Source organism: Geotrypetes seraphini, chromosome 9 (assembly GCF_902459505.1).
Source record: "Geotrypetes seraphini chromosome 9, aGeoSer1.1, whole genome shotgun sequence".
Taxonomy (NCBI): domain Eukaryota; kingdom Metazoa; phylum Chordata; class Amphibia; order Gymnophiona; family Dermophiidae; genus Geotrypetes; species Geotrypetes seraphini.
In genome coordinates, this window is record NC_047092.1 from 120,394,316 (window position 1) to 120,414,114 (window position 19,799).

A 19,799-nucleotide genomic window follows, 5' to 3' on the forward strand; every position below is an offset into this window, starting at 1 on the left:
ACATTTTCTCTGCGTACAGCGTGCTTTGTGTTTTTAAAATTTTATTGTTGGTAGATCACTTTGACTTGGCCACAAAGGTAAGGGGGAGGGAGGGGAGCTGCTGAAAGAGTCTACCTTGACGTGGTTGCAGGCTTACAAATCTTTTGGTCAAAGAGTGCGGCGACAGAGAAAAGTATGTGTGTATTCGGCCCATGGAAGAAGGGGGGGTTGGGGGGAAGGGGTGCGTGGGGGGCCCAATAGGATTGCTCAGTAAGGGGCCCAGAAATTTCTGATGGCGGCCCTGATAGCGAGTGATAAAAACTATTTTAGTTTTCTGGGAAGAGAGCATGTTGGGATGTGGAGAGTGGGCACAGCAGTGTTAATCAGCACTTGAGGCCTTGCCATATGCAAATTGATTGGTGCAGGGGCCCTAATCACCTACAAAATAGGTGGTAGTAGAGGCTCACACATGATTTTTTTAATGACTCATGCTAATGGTAAAATTAGCATGCGGGCAGTAATTATGAAAATGGGAAAATCAGCCTTTTTCTAGGTGTGACAAAAGTAGCCTTTGTGCAGTAAAGACCTGTGGTAAGGCCATGTTTGCTAAGGCTTTAGTACAAGGGCCCCTTAGATTATTGTAATGCCCTGTTGGTTGTTGAACCTCAGTGCTTTCTTGAATTACACCCCCCCCCCTGCTTTTTTTTGACAAAGTCATGTTAATGGCTGTCACTGCAGTAACTTCCCTGAAGTCCTTTGCTTCTTTATGGTCCCTAGTAATCTAGTGAGAATAGGAGTGATTTCCAGTTTCTTCTGCTCTTGCAAGTTCTGGATTCAAAACAATGCCCCTGACCTGTAGTAGTAATCTCATAGAACTATTACTAGGGATCAAGCTACCAAATAAAAGAGAAATGGTGCTCATGATTCTAGAAGTATCCTTACATAAATGTGGTAAGGGTGGTTAAAGTGCTATTTATAGAACTTCCCCTTTAGCACCCAGTAAGGGTAGCATGTTAATTGCCAAATGTCTTCCACACCTCTCTCCAGCCATGCCAGCCCCCCCCCAATACCGAAAGCACATAGGGGCAAATTCTATAAGACGCGCCCAAAAGTTAGGCGCCGCTATAGGCACCGTTCAGTGAGATTCAAGTAGAGTTGGGTGCTGTTTAGTGACTCACGCTGAGAGGCACCTATTTTGGAGGCGCCCAATAAATAATCAAGCTCTAGATACAACTAAAAATTAGACGAGTGCTTAAGCACGCTTAAGAGCAGTGATTCTGTAACAAGGTGCCTAACACATAGCCATGCCCCAGGCCTAACATGCATAGCGCCTATTTTTTTGAAGGTCGCCTAAATTTTTAGAGGCGCCTTGTTACAGAATCACTCTTTCTTGATAGGTGCCTAAGTTATTGCTGATTAAAAAGCTTAATTGGGTTGTTCAATTTAGATAGGCGCTTATCTAGATGGGCGCCTCCAAAAGAGGTGCCTAACATTAGGCATTGGTTACAGAATTTGGGCCTTAATGCCTGGTTTACTGAGTGCTAACTGGGAAAATACCTCAAAGCCCCTTAACATGGCCTTGCGCTAACAGTTAACATGGTGTAAACTGGACATTGCATGCTTAATACAGTTTAGTATAAAGGTGTTTTAGTATGTAATTAGGTAATTTTTATGACTGAGGCCTAGTAAAGGGCACAACCTGAATATGCAATGCTTTCTTTTGAAACATTCTATGCCATGGAGTTCTGTCAAGATGCTACACTAGGCAGGAGACAGCTTAATAAAATTAAGCTTACATGAGGCTCTCATTTAAAATATTCTCCAAATATAGCATTTGAAAAACAGCATTGTAACAGAAATGTATAGGGGCTCCTCAGAGATAAACCACACTCTTCTCATGGTGGAGAATAATGGGCAGAGGAAGAATTAGAGGGACAGTGCCTCACAGAATTCTCACTGCACCTGTTACAATGCTGAAGCGAGGACAGCCTAGTCAGCTGAGTATTGATGCCATATGAACAGCTGCATCAAGATTACAAAATGATGACGTCTGTAACCTAACACTGAGACAACATTAGGTAAAACTTCCCCAAGGCCAGCAACAACACAGCCTCACATATAGACCAGATGTCCTGCTTATAAATGCTTCCACCCACTCTCCTAGGTTGCTAGAAGTTGCTGTTCATAGGCAGCACCAGTATTGCAGAATCCAGACTTTCTTAAGATTTAAAGCAAAAGGACGCAGAGTCTGTGGTACTGAAAACCTCAGCTTGCCTGTGCATTATGGAGTCCTGGATAGAGAATGACATGGGGACAAATTTTTCCCCATCCTTGCGGGAACTCATTTTCCCGTCCCGTCCCAGTAAGTTATTTTCCTGTCCTTGTCCCGTTCCTGCAAGTTCTGTTCTCATCTGCACAAGCCTCAAACACTTTAAAATCATAAGTGTTTGAGGCTTGTGCAGTTAAGGTAGAGCTTACAGGAATGGGGCAGGGACAGGAACAGCGACGAAACTCGTGGGGATGGGACGGAGAAACTGAGTTCCTGCAGGGACGGGGGAAAAATTTGTCCCCTTGCCATTCTCTAGTTCTGGCCTTTCACACGTGCTTATATAGACAGACTGTTGCAGCCTTTCCAAACAAAAATAATGCTATCACCTAGAATTCATTTGAATGTCTTTGTCTAGGTCACTAGAGATAGCATTTTCATGCTGGGATGATATATAAAAACATTGTGAGTAATGCGGTTTGCGAGTGTTTTGCAAGACGAGCAAAACACTCCCGCAAATCTTACCTCGCAAAATGAGCGCCATCCCAATAAACGAGCTCTCAGCTCCCGAATTAAGCTGTCCGCTGTCCTGATAAACAATCACGTACACACGTGTCATGTGTAAGCACACACAACGTTGATGAGCACTCTGCCACGTGACGTGCGCGTACGTGATTGTTTAACAGGATGGCGGCCGGCTTAATTCAGGAGCTGAGACCAGCAGCGAAATCCTGAGCCTGAGCTGCGGATGGCAGAGGCATTGCCCTGAAGTGGAAGGGCAGCTGTACGGGGACCCCGAGGGTTGCCAGTACCTGGCCACCTGAAGGAAGTCACACTGCTGAAGGGGCTGCGGCACCCGGGCATCATTCAGGCAGATACTCACCCCTGGGCCACCATAGCAAACTTTTTGGGTTGTGGAATGAATCGTCTGAGTTTCCTATGGGGAAATTTGTTATGCTATACGAGTGCTTTGGATTACGAGCATGCTACTGGAAAGAATTATGCTAGTAAACCAAGGCACCACTGTACTTTGTATCATAAAGCTGTTAGAGTAATGAGCAGCAACAAAGCAATATCCTGGTTTACAACTATGAACATGGCTGAGGATAAGCTCCTGAAAACTAAACATGCATAAAATCTAAGCAAATGTAAACACGAATTATTTTGTTCATCTAACCCTGTGTGAGGATTAAAAGCCTTGAGTGAACATGGAAATGAAAGCCCTGACAACTCAATAGTCTGCCACCCACCTTCTGCCACATGTTGGCATCGGGATCGTACATATAGACTTTCTTGGTGTTGTCTGCAATGAGGTAGATGACTCCATTCAGGGAGATACAGCGGGGGGCAGAGAGGTATCTGGGCATGAATGGTGATGCTATCACGCTCCATCCATCTAAAAAAACAAGATAGGCAACATTCTTAGCTCAACCAGTTAATTTTACCTTTGCTAGACCTATGGAAACACAAAGGTCAAATGAGATCTGTAAATAGAACTCCTAATGTGTGATTTAGTTTAATTTGATTAGCCATATCTCTGAAAAAGAAAGCAGTTCACTAAAGAGTATAGACCAAAATTTATACTGGAACTGAAATATTAAAAGTAGAAAAATATATTATTAAAAAAATACATATTAAACAATAACTACTCACTCTGCACCGGAACTGGCTTGCTGCAAACCCTGAAACTTACATTAGAATATTTTATTTATTATTTTAATTTATTTATTTTAGTATTTTTATACCACTTATTACCTAAGTGGTTTACATTCAGGTACTGAAGCATTTTTCCCTATCTATCCCAGTGGGCTTCCATTCTATCTAATATACCTGGGGCAATGGGGGATTAAGTGACTTGCCCAGGGTCACAAGGAGGAGCATGGGATTTGAACCCACAACCTCAGGGTGCTGAGGCTGCAGCTCTAACCACAATGGTCCATCTAGCCCAGTAGCCCATCTTCACGGAGGCCAATCAAGGTTACTAGTACCTGGCAAAAACCCAAATAGTAGCAACATTCCATGCTACCGATCGCTTCTGGAGGATGTGATAGGACAGAGTACATTAAGGGGATTCAAAGAGGGATTGGACAAATTCCTGAAGGATACGGGGATTAAGGGATATAGATAGAGGTAGAGAAAGGATCATGAAGGATATAGACAGAAGAAACATGGGGATTAAAGGGTCTTAGACAAAGGATCACTTACAGGTCATGGACCTGATGGACCGCCATGGGAGCGGACTGCTGGGCGCGATGGACCCTTGGTCTGACCCAGCAGAGGCAACTTCTTATGTTCTTATGTTCCCCCATGTCTATCTCAATTGCAGACTATGGGGCTCATAATTAAAATGGAAATACGTCTAAAAACCGGCCTAAATCGGCACTTAGATGATCAGTGAGACAAGTCATCCAAGTGTCGGTAATCGAACCGGGTTTTAGATGTATCTAAAAATGACTTAGGCCTTCACAATGTGGGCAGACATGTGGGATAAGGTGTCCAGGAAAACCTGGACATGCCTTCTTTTTGGAGGACTGTCTGGATGACCAGATAGATTTTAATAAAACAGCTGTTTGTCCTGGTTTTCAAAGAACGCTGATCTCAGGGCCATGGCTAGAATGCATCCAAGCATGCATGAATATGACACAATGATGTCACATACATGTGTGAATGCATTTGATGTTATTGCATCACATCCGTGCATGCTTGGAGGCCCTCCAGATGTGGCCTCAACTTTGAGGAAAGAGAGGAAAAAAAGCTTGTGTGCGGGCAGGACAGGGCTTGGGCAGAACAGGACATGACTGGGAAGGAACAGAGTAGAACTGGGGCAGGGCCACATGTCCGTTTTTTTTACTTCATGAAATCTGGTAACCCTAAAGTGGAATCTCTTAGGGAGAGTAGGAGATAGTGGATGCTGTGAATGGGCAGACTGGAAGGGCCATTTGGCCTTTATTTGCCTTTATGTTTCTGTATGTGGAATTGTGTAATGTGGGTTTTGTAATAATATTTTCACATATTCCTTTTTTGTTTGATAATAATTGTACATTAGAGATCGGAGAGGTCCCATTCAATGCACAATGATGACACCTGGTGGCCAGATTCAGAGTGTGTGCATGTTAAGTTAAAAGAGCTGTAGCTGTTGCCTTTGCTGAAGACAGATAGTGTTTTATGATTGAGATAGACAGAAGGGATGAGATGATTAAAACTGGGGAAAACAAAATCAGGAAGTGGTATATAAAGTAGCCTTAGTAGAGCCCAATGTAGGTTAACCTGGAAATCTAAAAGACAAGAGAAAACAGCTAGGCCTGCCAAAGACTGAATCATTTTCTATGGGCCTCATTCACTCATAATAATGACTTAAAGACAGAAAAATATTCAGTTATTTTAGTGAGTAAAAGTATATTTTAGCCTCTCCCTTGCTCCACTCAAATTCATGCCTCCTTTTTTAACATAAGAACCTACGAATAACCATACTGGGTCAGACTAATGGTCCATCTAGTCCAGTTTCCTGATTCTAACAGTTGCCTATTCAAATCACAAGTACCTGGCAAAATCCCAAATAGTAGCTGCATTCCATGCTACCAATCCAGGGCAAGCAGTGGTTTCCCCCATGTCTGTCTCAATAGCAGACTATGGACATTTTCTCCAGGAACTTGTCCAATCCTTTTTTAAATCAAGATACACTAACCACTGAAACCACATCCTCTGGCAACGAGTTCCAGAGCTTAACTATTTGTTGAGTGAAAAAATATTTCCTCCAATATGTTTTAAAAGTATTACCATGTAACTTCATTGAGTGCCTCCTAGTCTTGGCACTTTTTGAAAGAGTAAAAGGTTGATTCACTTTCACCTGTTCTACATCACTCAGGATTTTGTCTATCATATCCCCCCCCCCCCCAGCTGTCTTTTTGCCAAGCTGGGCCAACAACTTTAGGTCCCTTCCCGGTGCATCCCAGGATGCACTGAGTTGGGGAAGGCCCACCATTTGAAGAGGCAGGCTTGCTGACCAGAGAGAGTAAGCATCCCTCTGGCCAGCCATCCTAAGCAAAGTAAGGAGGAGGTGACAGGGGGAGTCATCGGAAGCATGGGGGATTGTGTGGCAGCAGGAGGGAGTGGGCATCTCTGCCACTGCTGGGGGGATATTAGGGGGTGCTGCTTGGCGGCAGGTGAGAGCGGGCATCTCTCCCACTGCCTGCCAGGGGGGGGGGGAAGATGTTGGGGGAGGTATTGCTTGGTGGCAGGAGGAAATGGGCATCTCTCCTGCTGCCAGGGGGGGGGGGGAGGTTGCTTGACTTTGGTGGCTTGATTTGTTGGGGATTTTTTTCATTTATTCTGCGCACGTGCCCATTGCTATCACCAGCAATGGGTACAAGCAAATTTAGAGACTCTTTGTTACTCTCTGCCAACCTCATTTGCATGAGCATTTTTTGGAGAATGACTCGCTTTTATTAAATCAGTACAATAACGGCTGAAAGGAGCGATAAAGCACAGTTACTTATCGTAACAGGTGTTATCCAGGGACAGCAGGCAGATATTCTTAACGCATGGGTGACGTCACCGACGGAGCCCCGGTACGGACACTTTTAACTAGAAAGTTCTAGTTGGCCGCACCGCGCATGCGCGAGTGCCTTCCCGCCCGACGGAGGAGTGCATGGTCCCCAGTTAAGATAAGCCAGCTAAGAAGCCAACCTGGGGAGGTGGGTGGGACGTAAGAATATTTGCCTGCTGTCCCTGGATAACACCTGTTACGGTAAGTAACTGTGCTTTATCCCAGGACAAGCAGGCAGCATATTCTTAACGCATGGGTGACCTCCAAGCTAACAGAGAGGGAGGAGGGATGGTTGGCCATTAGGAAAATAAATTATGCAACACAGATTGGCCGAAGTGTCCAACCCGTCTGAAGAAGGTATCCAGACAGTAGTGAGTAGTGAACGTGTGAACTGAGGACCAAGTGGCAGCCTTGCAGATTTCCTCGATGGGAATGGAACGGAGGAAAGCCACAGAAACAGCCATAGCTCTTACCCTGTGGGCCGTGACAGCACCTTTCAGTGAAAGACCGGCCTGAGCATAACAGAACGCAATGCAGGCAGCAAGCCAGTTGGAAAGCGTCCATTTAGAGACAGGACGACCTAGACGGTTAGGGTCGAAGGACAAAAAGAGCTGAGAGGACGAGCGGTGAGCCCTGGTATGGTCAAGGTAGTATGCAAGGGCACACTTACAGTCCAGCGTGTGTAACGCCTGTTCCCCAGGATGAGAATGGGGCTTAGGGAAAAAGACAGGCAACACAATGGATTGGTTGAGGTGGAAGTCCGAGACCACCTTGGGAAGGAATTTAGGATGGGTAAGCAGAACCACCTTGTCATGGTGAAAAACAGTGAAAGGTGGGTCGGCAACCAGTGCATGCAGCTCACTAACCCTCCTGGCAGAGGTGATGGCAATGAGGAAAAGCACCTTCCATGTCAGAAATTTGAGTGAAGTAGTGGCAAGAGGCTCAAACGGAGGTTTCATGAGGGCTGATAAAACAACATTCAGGTCCCAGACGACTGGAGGAGGCTTCAGAGGTGGTTTGACATTGAAGAGGCCTCTCATGAACTGGGAAACCAGGGGATGAGCCGTAAGTGGTTTTCCGAGGATAGGCTCATGAAACGCAGTGATGGCACTGAGGTGGACTCTGATTGAGGTGGACTTGAGGCCAGCATCGGATAGAGAGAGCAAATAGTCCAGTACAGTTTCCACCGCCAATGAGGTGGGATCGTGGTGATGCAGTAGACACCAAGAGGAGAACCTGGTCCACCTCTGATGGTAACATTGGAGGGTGGCCGGTTTCCTGGAGGCATCCAAAATGCGACGGACAGGCTGAGACAGATTCTCTGGAGAGGTCAGCCTGAGAGAAACCAAGCTGTCAGGTGGAGCGAGGACAGATTGGGATGTAGTAGAGACTGATGCTGCTGCGTAAGTAGAGTAGGAAACACAGGAAGAGGAATGGGCTCCCTGGAGCTGAGCTGGAGCAGGAGGGAGAACCAGTGTTGGCAAGGCCACCGAGGAGCGATGAGAATCACGGTGGCTCTGTCCCTGCGGAGTTTGAATAACGTCCGCAACATCAGAGGCAGTGGAGGAAAGGCATAGAGGAACCGATCCGTCCAGTCGAGCAGGAATGCATCCGGGGCCAGACGATGAGGAGAGAAGAGTCTGGAACAGAACTGGGGCAGCTGATGATTGTGAGGAGCTGCAAAGAGGTCCACCTGAGGAGTGCCCCAGCGAGCAAAGATGGAGCGGAGTGTGGGAGGATCCAGAGTCCACTCGTGAGGTTGAAGGATGCGGCTGAGATTGTCGGCCAGGGAGTTCTGTTCGCCCTGGATATAGACAGCCTTGAGGAAGAGACTGTGGGCCGTGACACAGGTCCAGATGCGGATGGCCTCCTGACAGAGGAGGGGAGATCCGGTGCCGCCTTGCTTGTTTATGTAGTACATGGCGACTTGGTTGTCTGTGCACAGGAGAAGAACCTGAGGGTAGAGAAGGTGCTGGAAGGCCTTGAGAGCATAGAACATGGCCCTGAGTTCCAGGAAGTTGATGTGATGCTGATGCTCCTGATGGGTCCAGAGTCCCTGGGTGCGAAGATCTCCCAGGTGAGCTCCCCATGCAAAGGGGGAGGCATCTGTGGTTATGATCATGGAGTGAGGGGGTAGATGAAAGAGTAGACCCCTGGAAAGATTGGAGGAGTTCAACCACCATTGAAGAGATTGCTGAAGAGACGATGTCACAAGAGATGGGATGAGAAAGAGGATCCGTGGTCTGTGACCATTGGTTGGCCAGAGTCCATTGGGGTGTCCTGAGGTGGAGACGTGCCAGAGGAAGCACATGGACCATCGAGGCCATGTGGCCCAGGAGGACCATCATTTGCCGAGCTGGAATGGAGCGACGAAGGAGCACCTGACGGCAGAGGTGGAGCAGAGTCCGATGGCGGTCTGAGGGGAGAAACGCTCTCATCAGAGTGGTGTCGAGGACGGTTCCAATAAACTGAAGTCGCTGTGCGGGAAGCAGATGCGACTTGGGGTAGTTGATCTCGAACCCCAGGAGGTGGAGGAAGGAGATGGTGTGCTGAGTGGCTTGAAGCACAAGAGGAGACGTAGGTCTTTCACTAACCAATCGTCCAAGTAGGGGAACACCTGGAGGTTGTGGGACCTGAGAAAGGCCGCCACCACAATGAGGCACTTGGTGAACACCCTGGGCGATGATGCGAGGCCAAAGGGTAGCACTTTGTACTGATAGTGATGGTGCTGTACCTGAAATCGAAGGTAGCGATGTGAAGTCAGATGGATTGGAATGTGAGTGTAGGCCTCTTTGAGGTCTAGGGAACATAGCCAGTCATGTTGAGAGAGAAGAGGGTAAAGCGTGGCAAGGGAGAGCATTCTGAACTTTTCCTTGACCAGACACTTGTTGAGGTCCCGGAGATCGAGGATGGGACAGAGGTCTCCTGTCTTCTTGGGAACTAGGAAGTAGCGGGAGTAGAATCCCTGACCCCTTTGGTCTGGGGGTACCTCTTCGATGGCATTGAGAAGAAGGAGGGATTGGACCTACCTCAGGAGGAGAAGGGATTGGGAGGAGTGAGAAACAGACTCTTTGGGAGGATTGTCTGGTGGAAGAGTCTGGAAGTTTAGAGAGTAGCCGTGGCGAATGATGTTGAGGACCCACAGGTCTGATGTGATGACCTCCCAACGGCTGAGGAAGAGTTGAAGGCGTCCTCTGATCGGCTGAGGAAGAGGCAATGATGGTGGGAGACTGGCTATGCCCTGGAGAAAAGAGTCAAAAGGGCTGAGATGGTTTTGACGGAGGGGGAGGCTTGGCAGATTGGTGGGATTGTGAGCGAGCCTGAGTTTGATGCTGTTGACGAGGTCGGCGAGGCTGTTGTTGAGGCGGGTTGAGAGGTCTGGCCGAGAACCTGCGTTGGTAGGAAGACTGCTGTCTGTAGGGGCGAGCAGGTGGAGTCTTCTTCTTAGGTTTTATCAGAGTATCCCACCTGGTCTCGTGTGCCGAGAGTTTCTGGGTGGTTGAGTCCAGGGACTCCCCGAAGAGTTCATCACCAAGACAAGGTGTGTTAGCCAGGCGGTCTTGGTGATTAATGTCGAGGTCAGAAACTCTCAGCTAGGCCAGGCGCCTCATGGCAACAGCCATTGCAGATGCTCGAGAGGTCAATTCAAATGAGTCATAAATGGAGTGCACCATGAATTTCCGAAGTTGGAGTAAACTGGAAATTTGTTGTTGAAAAACAGGAACTTTACGGTCAGGAATGTATTTTTGGAAGGAGGAGAGTTGTTGCACCAAATGCTTCATGTAGAAGGAGAAGTGGAAGGTGTAATTATTAGCCCTGTTGGCAAGCATTGAATTTTGATAAAGGCGCTTGCCAAATTTATCCATCGTTTTGCCCTCTCTGCCAGGAGGGCTGGAGGCATAAACACTAGAGCCCTGGGTTTTCTTTAAGGTGGACTCCACTAGAAGAGATTCATGGGGTAGTTGAGGTTTGTCGAACCCTGGGATAGGAATGACCCTGTACAAACTATCCAGTTTTCAAGGGGCTCCCGGTACCGTGAGAGGGTTTTCCCAATTTTTGTAAAAAGTTTCCCTTAAGATGTCGTGGACGGGTAACTTCAAAAATTCTTTGGGGGGTTGTTCGAAGTCTAAGGCGTCGAGAAAAGCCTGGGACTTCTTAGAGTCGGATTCCAATGGGAGAGAAAGAGCCGACGACATTTCCCGTAGAAATTTGGTGAATGAGGACTGTTCAGGTTTGGAACCGGTATCGACCATCGAGGGTTCCTCGTCCGTTGATGAAGCCTCATCATTGGTACCGGGTGGGGATTCTTCCCATAAGTCCGGGTCCCTGACGTCGGTGTGTGCAGGACGGGACGGTGGTGTGGATGGCTCAGTGTGGCGAGTCTTAGAGAGATTTGCCAGAGCGCATCGAGGCGGTACCAGGGGAGGAAGATCGGTGCCGGTCCCGGTCTCGGGGGGACCGGTGTCGGTCTTGATGTCGGGGAGGGTCGGCATCAGAGCGTGGTTGCACGGGAGGATTGAGTGGTTCAGCCGCGAGCACCGGCATGGACGTTTTCAACGGTACCGATGGGGTCGACACCGGTGGTATGGTGCGAGGCTCGGGCCGGTCCTGTACCGGAAGGAGTGGGGCCAACATAGCTGGCAACAGGCGTTGGAGTTGCTGCTGTAGTTGCTCCTGCAATTGGCTTTGGAGTATGGCCGCAATGAGGTCGTCCAGAGGAGGCACCGGTACCGCTTTTTTCTTTTTCGGTACCATAGGTGCCGCTCCATGCCCCAGCGATGAGGAGGCCGATGACGAGGCACTCACCGAAATCGGGGCGGAGCGTTTGCGAGGTCGGCGTGATGCCAGGAGGACCGGCGTCGCCGCTGTGGCAGGAGAGCGCTCAAGGGAAGAGGAAGGCTTCTTAGCTGGCTTACCTGGTGCTAGCGACCCCGAGGAAGGATCAGGCGTCGTCGAAGTAGTCGGTGCCGACTTTTGCGGTGCCGTCGACGGCGCGACCGATTCCATGGCAGATCCGGTGCTGAAAAGTATATTCTGTTGGATCTGTCTATTTTTTAATGTACGTTTTTTCAGAGTAGCACAGCGGGTGCAGGTGTCAGCCCGATGCTCTGGACCCAGGCACTGTAGGCACCAATTGTGCGGGTCAGTGAGAGAGATCGGGCGTGCACACCGCTGGCACTTCTTAAAGCCCGGCTGAGGGGGCATGAAGGGAAATACGGCCTCCGCAAAATCAAAACCCAAGGCCTGTATGGTGGCAACAGGCCCCGCCGGGGCCGGCCTGAAAAATAAAGAAAAAGCAAAAAGCAAAGTTTTTTTGTTTTTTTTTTAAACGGAAAAGGAACCCGAAGGGAAAAAGAACAAAAAAGTAGAAAATTTTGCGAGCGGGTAGGCAAAAATAGATTTTTCAACAGCCGTTGAAAACACATGCGTCTTCTTCGCTCCGCGGAAACGAAGAAACTGGGGACCACACACTCCTCCCTCGGGCGGGAAGGCACTCGCGCATGCGCGGTGCGGCCAACTAGAACTTTCTAGTTAAAAGTGTCCGTACCGGGGCTCCTTCGGTGACGTCACCCATGCGTTAAGAATATGCTGCCTGCTTGTCCTGGGATAAAAATGGCTACGGACCTTTATGTGAAGAAAATAAATAAAAACAAGAGAAAAAGGAAACCAACATGGTTCTCCAAACTAGTGGCAGAGAAAATAAAGGCAAAAGAGTTGGCGTTTGTGAAATATAAAAAACCCAAGAAGAGGAGTGCAGAAAGGACTACAGGGTGAAACTGAAAGAAGCCAAGAGAGAGATACGTCTGGCGAAAGCACAGGCGGAAGAACAAATGGCTAAAAATGTAAAAAAGGGAGACAAATTTTTTTTTTCAGATATATTAGTGAAAGGAGGAAGATGAAAAATGGAATGCTAAACTAAAAGACACTGGGAACCGAAATGTGGAGAGTGATGAGGAAAAAACAAATGTGCTAAACAAATACTTCTGTTCTGTGTTCACAGAAGAAAATCCTGGAGAAGGACCAAGATTGTCTGGCAAAGTTACACGAGAAAATGGAGTAGATTCTGCGCCATTCACGGAGGAGAGTGTTTATGAGCAACTTGAAAAAATGAAGCGATGGGACCAGACGGGATCCATCCCAGGATACTAAGGGAGCTCAGAGAGGTTCTGGCGAGTCCTATTAAAGACTTGTTCAACAAATCTCTGGAGACGGGAGTGATTCCTGGGGATTGGAGGAGAGTGGATGTGGTCCCTATTCATAAAAGTGGTCACAGGGATGAAGCAGGAAACTACAGGCCAGTGAGCCTCACTTCGGTTGTTGGAAAAATAATGAAAGTGTTGCTGAAAGAAAGGATAGTGTACTTCCTTGAATCTAATGGGTTACAGGATTCAAGGCAACATGGCTTTACAAAAGGTAAATCGTGCCAAACGTACCTGATTGAATTTTTTTTGATTGGGTGACCAGAGAGCTGGATCGAGGACATATGCAAGATGTAATTTACTTAGATTTCAGCAAAGCCTTTGATACAGTTCCTCATAGGAGGCTGTTGAACAAACTTGAAGGGCTGAAGTTAGGACCCAAAGTGGTGAACTGGGTTAGAAACTGACTGTCGGACAGATGCCAGAGGGTGGTGGTTAATGGAAGTCGCTCAGAGGAAGGAAAGGTGAGTAGTGGAGTCCTTCAGGGTTTGGTGCTGGGGCCAATCCTGTTCAATATGTTTGTGAGTGACATTGCTGAAGGGTTAGAAGGAAAAGTGTGCCTTTTTGCAGATGATACCAAGATTTGTAACAGAGTAGACACCGAAGAGGGAGTGGAAAATATAAAAAAGGATCTGCAAAATTAGAGGAATGGTCTAATGCCTGGCAACTAAAATTCAATGCAGAGTAATGCATTTGGGGATTAATAATCGGAAGGAACCGTATATGCTGGGAGGTGAGAAGCTGATATGTATGGACAGGGATAGGGACCTTGAAGGGATAGTGTCCGAAGATCTAAAGGTGAAAAAACAATGTGACAAGGCAGTGGCTGCTGCCAGAAGGATGCTGGGCTGTATAAAGAGAGGCATAGCCAGTAGAAGGAAGAAGGTGTTGATGCCTCTGTACAGGTCATTGGTAAGGCCCCACTTGGAGTATTGTGTTCAGTTTTGGAGACCGTATCTGGCGAAGGACGTAAGAAGACTTGAAGCGGTCCAGAGGAGGGCGACAAAAATGATAGGAGGCTTGCGCCAGAAGATGTATGAGGAGAGACTGGAAGCCCTGAAAATGTATACCCTAGACTAGAGGAAAGGAGAGACAGGGGATATATGATTCAGACGTTCAAATACTTGAAGAGTATTAACGTAGAACATAATCTTTTCCAGCGAAAGGAAAATGGTAAAACCAGAAGACATAATTTGAGGTTGAGGGGTGGTAGATTCAAAAGCAATGTTAGGAAATTCTACTGTACGGAGAGAATGGTGGATGCCTGGAATGCGCTCCCGAGAGAGGTGGTGAAGAGTAAAACTGTGACTGAGTTCAAAGAAGCGTGGGATGAACACAGAGGATCTAGAATCAGAAAATAATATTAAAAATTGAACAAGGCCAGTTCTGGGCAGACTTGCACGGTCTGTGTCTGTATATGGTCGTTTGGTGGAGGATGGGCTTGGGAGGGCTTCAATGGCTGGGAGGGTGTAGATGGGCTGGAGTAGGTTTTAACGGAGATTTCGGCAGTTGGAACCCAAGCACAGTACCGGGTAGAGCTTTGGATTCTTGCCCAGAAATAGCTAAGAAGAAAAAATTAAAAAAAATTTAAATTGAATCAGGTTGGGCAGACTGGATAGACTATTCGGGTCTTTATCTGCCGTCAACTACTATGTTACTATGCTACCAAAGAGCGATGCAGGGACATTATAACATTTTCAACTTTTTTTTTCCATTCCTTTCCTGATAATTCCAACATTCTATTTGCTTTCTTAGCAGCCGCCACAATTGAGCCGAGGGTTTCAACATATCCTGAACAATGACACCTACTGTAGATCCTTTTCTTGGACAGCAACTCCTAACACAGAACCCAGCATGACATAGTTATAGTTCAGGTTCCTCTATCCCACATACATCACTTTGCACTTGCTCACATTAAATGTCATCTGCCATTTTGACGCTCAGTCTTCCAGTCTGACAAAGTCCGCTTGCAATTTTTTATCCGCTTGCAATTTTTCACAATCCTCTTGCGATTTAACAACTTTGAACAAATGGAAATACATGTTCTAGAGTCAATGGAAAGGCTAGTATTACAACTCACAATTTCTGGGAGCCCTGCAGACTTCTGCCTCTGCATTCTGTTCAACAACTAAGACTAGTAACTAATACAGGCTGGCTCAGTAATAAAGTCCGTATGCTGGATGCAGCCTCTCACCAGATGCCAGATACACTGAGACACCCTATCTTCATAATCTTGAGTAGGCAGCTATGGCTGATACAGAAGTTAGCTGTGACACACTGGATCTCAGTCTCGGTCACGTTTAATTTTAGATGGCTGTGAGACAGCAGTAGTAATGTCAGACAAGTAGGTTGAGATCTGGGACTGAATGTCTGTCGAGAATTCAGGTACAGAGAGATAGATCTGCAAGTCGTCAGTATAGATGTGATACTGAAAGCCATGGGAGGAGATTAGAGAACCAAGGAATGAAGTATAGATGGAAAAAAAGAAGTGGTCCCACGACAGAGCCCCGAGATATACTGACCGACAGCAGGATGGCTATGTTGCAAGAAACTCACACAACAGATATCGTCAGTGGTATGATGTAGTTTCTTTGCACTCCGTCAACTAAGATCAATCTGCCATTACTTAGATCAGGGGTGTCAAAGTCCCTCCTCGAGGGCCGCAATCCAGTCAGGTTTTCAGGATTTCCCCAATGAATATGCATGAGATCCATATGCATGCACTGCTTTCGTTGTATGCTAATAGATCTCATGCATATTCATTGGGGAAATCCTGAAAACCCGACTGGATTGCGGCCCTCGAGGAGGGACTTTGACACCCCTGACTTAGATGAAGGCTCATTGCACTCCCTCTTTCATGTCTTCTTTGTTTCCTGCTACAATTACTGCAATACAGTTCATGCAGGTGTCTCAAAGTTTGAACTAAAAAGATTTCAGACACTATAAAACACAGCTGCTTGTGTACTCTGCTGTGCAAAACAGAGATCATATCACCCCCTTGTTCCTTCACCTTCACTGTCTGCAAATAGAGTACAGAATTAAATAAAGGTGCTCACTCTAACTTTAAAGCCTTACTTGTGCAGATAGGTATTCCTGACTAATTAGCATCCCTCACAATTCTCTATGTACAAGGGGCCACTGAAAAGTTTTAGCCCAACCAAGAGGAGAATGATGTGGAGCCATGAAACTTACAAGTTATTCCTCACTTTTCTAGACACTTTCTGTGTCATTTCATATCATTGAAACAACAAGTGTCAAGAAAAGTGTGGAATAACTTGTACATTTCATAGCTCCACATCATTCTCTTCTTGGTTGGGCTGAAAACTTTTCAGTGGCTCCCTCATACATACTTGTTTCTTCCGCTTGATCAACAATCATAGGCTGATTCTTCCTGGTCCATCCAGAGCATGGTGGGAGTCCTTTTTTTGCTGGCACCCACACTGTGGAATTTTTTACCATTATCACTATGTCCTGAAGATCTTAAGACCTATTTTTTGAGCTGGCGTTTGAACTGACTAATAACTAATTTTGTTGTCAGCCACATCTTTTTACTAGCTTTCTCTGATGGTGGCAGCAGCCTTGAAGATACTGTTCTAGATCTCCGCATTTGCAATGTTTTTTATACTTCTGTGTGATTCTGCACTTTTCTGTAATTTTATGGAGTTCCTTTTATTTTAGCAGTTGACTTTTATGTGAACCACTTTAACTTGTTTTATAATTAAAACATTATATCAAAACCTAATAAACACTAAGGGCTCCTTTTACTAACGGGTTTAGTGCACGCTTAGCTCACGCTACAATGCCGCGCGCACTAAATGCTAACGCTTCCATAGAGCTTACGTTAGTATTTTTCATTTAGTGTGTGGTTTGCACAAGCTAATCTTGAGCGTGCGCTAGAAACGCTAGCACACCTTAGTAAAAGGAGCCCTAAATGATGTTGGCAGCTCTCCCAAATCCATGCCATTTTTCACTACTTATCTATACAGTATTATGATATAAACTTTGACACTACAATAACAATGAGGTAGCAGGTTTCCACTTACCTATAACAGGATTATAACATTGCAGTGTCAGTGCATTGTACTTGATAGCGCATGAGCCAATCACATAGAGCTTCCCCAGGCAACCTGCTGCTGTAAAATTGCTGACATATTTCAGAGCTGGACTGATGAGAGACCAGCTGTCACTGTAAGGGTCATAGCACTCAACCTCCAATGTGTCCATCACAGTACCTACAGCCACAAACAAGTACAGGCAATGCAACATCATGAAACAGCTGTTGCAAACATATATATTGTAGCAATTCTCATTTAATGTTATGTAATGTTAGCTTTTTATATCCTATCATATCCTCACAAACAGAAGTTCAGAGTGGGGTACAGCGTGTCTTGAAAATACATCATTTTGAAACAAAACTCTGATTACATACAGAGACAATCATACATCAAGCAAAAGGAGAACTACACTCCTGATAAAAATTTATGAAAAAGCCAAGTTGTTACCTTTTTTTACAAAAGACTATATAAGAAGTCATTACACAAATATCTAAAGGTAGTGAATTTCAAATCTGTACCACACTGTAATAAGATGTTTGATGCACCTTCACAGATGGGAGGGGCCTTAAGTGCCTGGGTCAACCCCACTTCCAGGGGGGTATCAGGGGGCAGTAGGGAGTGGGCATTCCTCCTACTGTCAGGGGGGGAGGAATGTTTTAGGGCAGCGGTGGAAGTGAGTGGGCATCGTTACTACTTCCGGAGGAGTGTCGGATGGGTTGTTTGATGATGGTAGGGGGAGGGGGGAAGGAGTGGGCATCCCTCCTGCCAATCTTAGATTTGGTGGGGGGGGGGGGGTGTTAATTTGCAGGTATATTCAGCACATGTGCCAATCATTATCACCAGCAACTCATCTCATGCAAATTTAGCAACCCTCCGCAAACCTCTTTGGCATGCGTGGTTTTTTTAAAGAATGACTCGGTTTCTTTTTTAAAATAGTTACTATAACGGCTGCAACAGTGACCCATCGGATTTTACCACAAACATTTCCCTCAGTCTCCACTGAAATTATACCTTAGGCTACTGTTCTCTCTAAGCCGAGCAGTAGTCCTCCAACTGTATTGCTACAGTGAGGGGTGATGCTTCAATATTGTGTTTTCTATCCCTACGGACAGGAGGTTTCCTGGAACCCTGCAAAATTTGCCTGTCCCTCACTATTGAAAATGTGATAGTGGAACAGCACATCTTACTGGCAGAACTGTAGGTGGAGGACTCCTGCTCAGTGAATTAGGCTATATAGAAAGTCATTTTATAAAGATTTTTTTTTTTGCATATTAGGCACATTTTACACAAGGAAAATGGCTCATAAATCTATGCATGGGTATACATGTGTAAAATGTACAGTGGATGCATTGCACAATTGCAGTTACCTTTATGCATCTGGGTGCAAGAATCCCAAGAGTATAGCTCTGGTGGATCTGAATTTATATGTGCACATTTTATAAAATATGCACGTACACAGAAGTGCCTGCTTAGATTTACACATTTTTCACAGCTTGTAAACTTTATGAGATACTCAGAATAGTTCTTAGAATCTATTTTATGAAGGAATCTTTTTGGATATTCCATGCTATAAAATTCAGACACAAAAGAGGCAGGTGTGATCCACGATCAGACAAGATAAAGAGCTATTGGGAAGTAGTGCCATGGCTGGTGCAAAGCAGTCCTTTCCTCCACTGAAGGGAAGAGTACCTTTAGAATCCCCTGAAGCAGCCTGCCATAGGTGAAATGTGGTTATGTTGGGTTATTTTAATAAAACCTCACTTTTTCTGCTGCTCTGTTCTGAAATTATACCCTTATGTGGGGTAATAAGCTACTTAAGGCCAGTCGAAAACAAGAGAATTGACCCAATGATCTCCACAGACAAATCCAAGAAGAAACAACAAGCAATGTGGAAAAATGATGTTCCTGAGATGGACTTTATTAATATTAAAATAATATTAAAACTTGGCAAACCACATAAAAACCTCTAGGACCAAAGCTTTTCAGCAAACTGTGTCCTAGAGGTTTTTATGTGGTTTGCCAAGTTTTAATATTATTTTAATATTAATAAAGCCATCTCAGAAACATCATCTCTCCACATTGTTTTTTGTTTCTTCCTGTAGTACCGTATTTTCTCGCATATAACGCGTGCGTTATACGTGGTTTTTACGTACCACGCATACCCTTGCATGTTATAAGCGTGAGTGCGTTGTACAAAATTTTTTTTACATAGTTCTCCCCCCGACGTCCGATTCACACCCCCCCCCTGCAGGACCGCTCGCACCCTCACCCCGAAGGACCGCTCGCACGCACCTGCACCCCCACCCCAAAGGACCGCTCGCACGCACTCCCACCCGCACCCGCACCCCCACCCTGAAGGACCGCTCGCACCCCCACAGCCTCCAGACCCCCCCCCCATCATGTAGAAGCTCCTACCGGTGTCCTGCTGCTTCCTCTTGGCGGTCCCGACACCTGACACGATCGGGGCAAGAGGGAGCTCAAGCCCTCTTGCCCCAGCCAACCGCGGCACCCCCGACACTTGGGGGCGGGGCCTGAGGCACATGGGCCCAACCCGACCATGTGCCCAAGGCCCCGCCCCCAGGAGGGACCTAAGGCTCCCGGACCTATTCTGATTGGCCCAGGCGCCTTAGGCCCCACCAGTAGGCAGAGCTTTGGGACGGATGGGCCAATCCGGCCTCATTCCGTCGTTGGCTGCCTGCTGGACAGGCGGGTTTGGGCTCCCGTCTGTCCGGCCAACTACACAAAGGTACGGG

General features: G+C 46.5%; 1 protein-coding gene across 2 annotated transcripts in view; it reads right to left on the reverse strand.

Moving 5' to 3' along the window:
- KLHL30 (kelch like family member 30) overlaps nucleotides 1-19,799 on the reverse strand; it is a 71,436-nt gene that overhangs the window by 7,025 nt on the left and 44,612 nt on the right. For both annotated transcript variants that reach the window (XM_033959204.1, XM_033959203.1), the window contains exons 6-7: nucleotides 17,035-17,223; nucleotides 3,496-3,641 (exon numbers count right to left, since the gene is read on the reverse strand). In XM_033959204.1, the coding sequence (XP_033815095.1) occupies nucleotides 3,496-3,641; nucleotides 17,035-17,223 (335 nt within the window). The remainder of the gene's footprint in view (nucleotides 1-3,495; nucleotides 3,642-17,034; nucleotides 17,224-19,799) is intronic.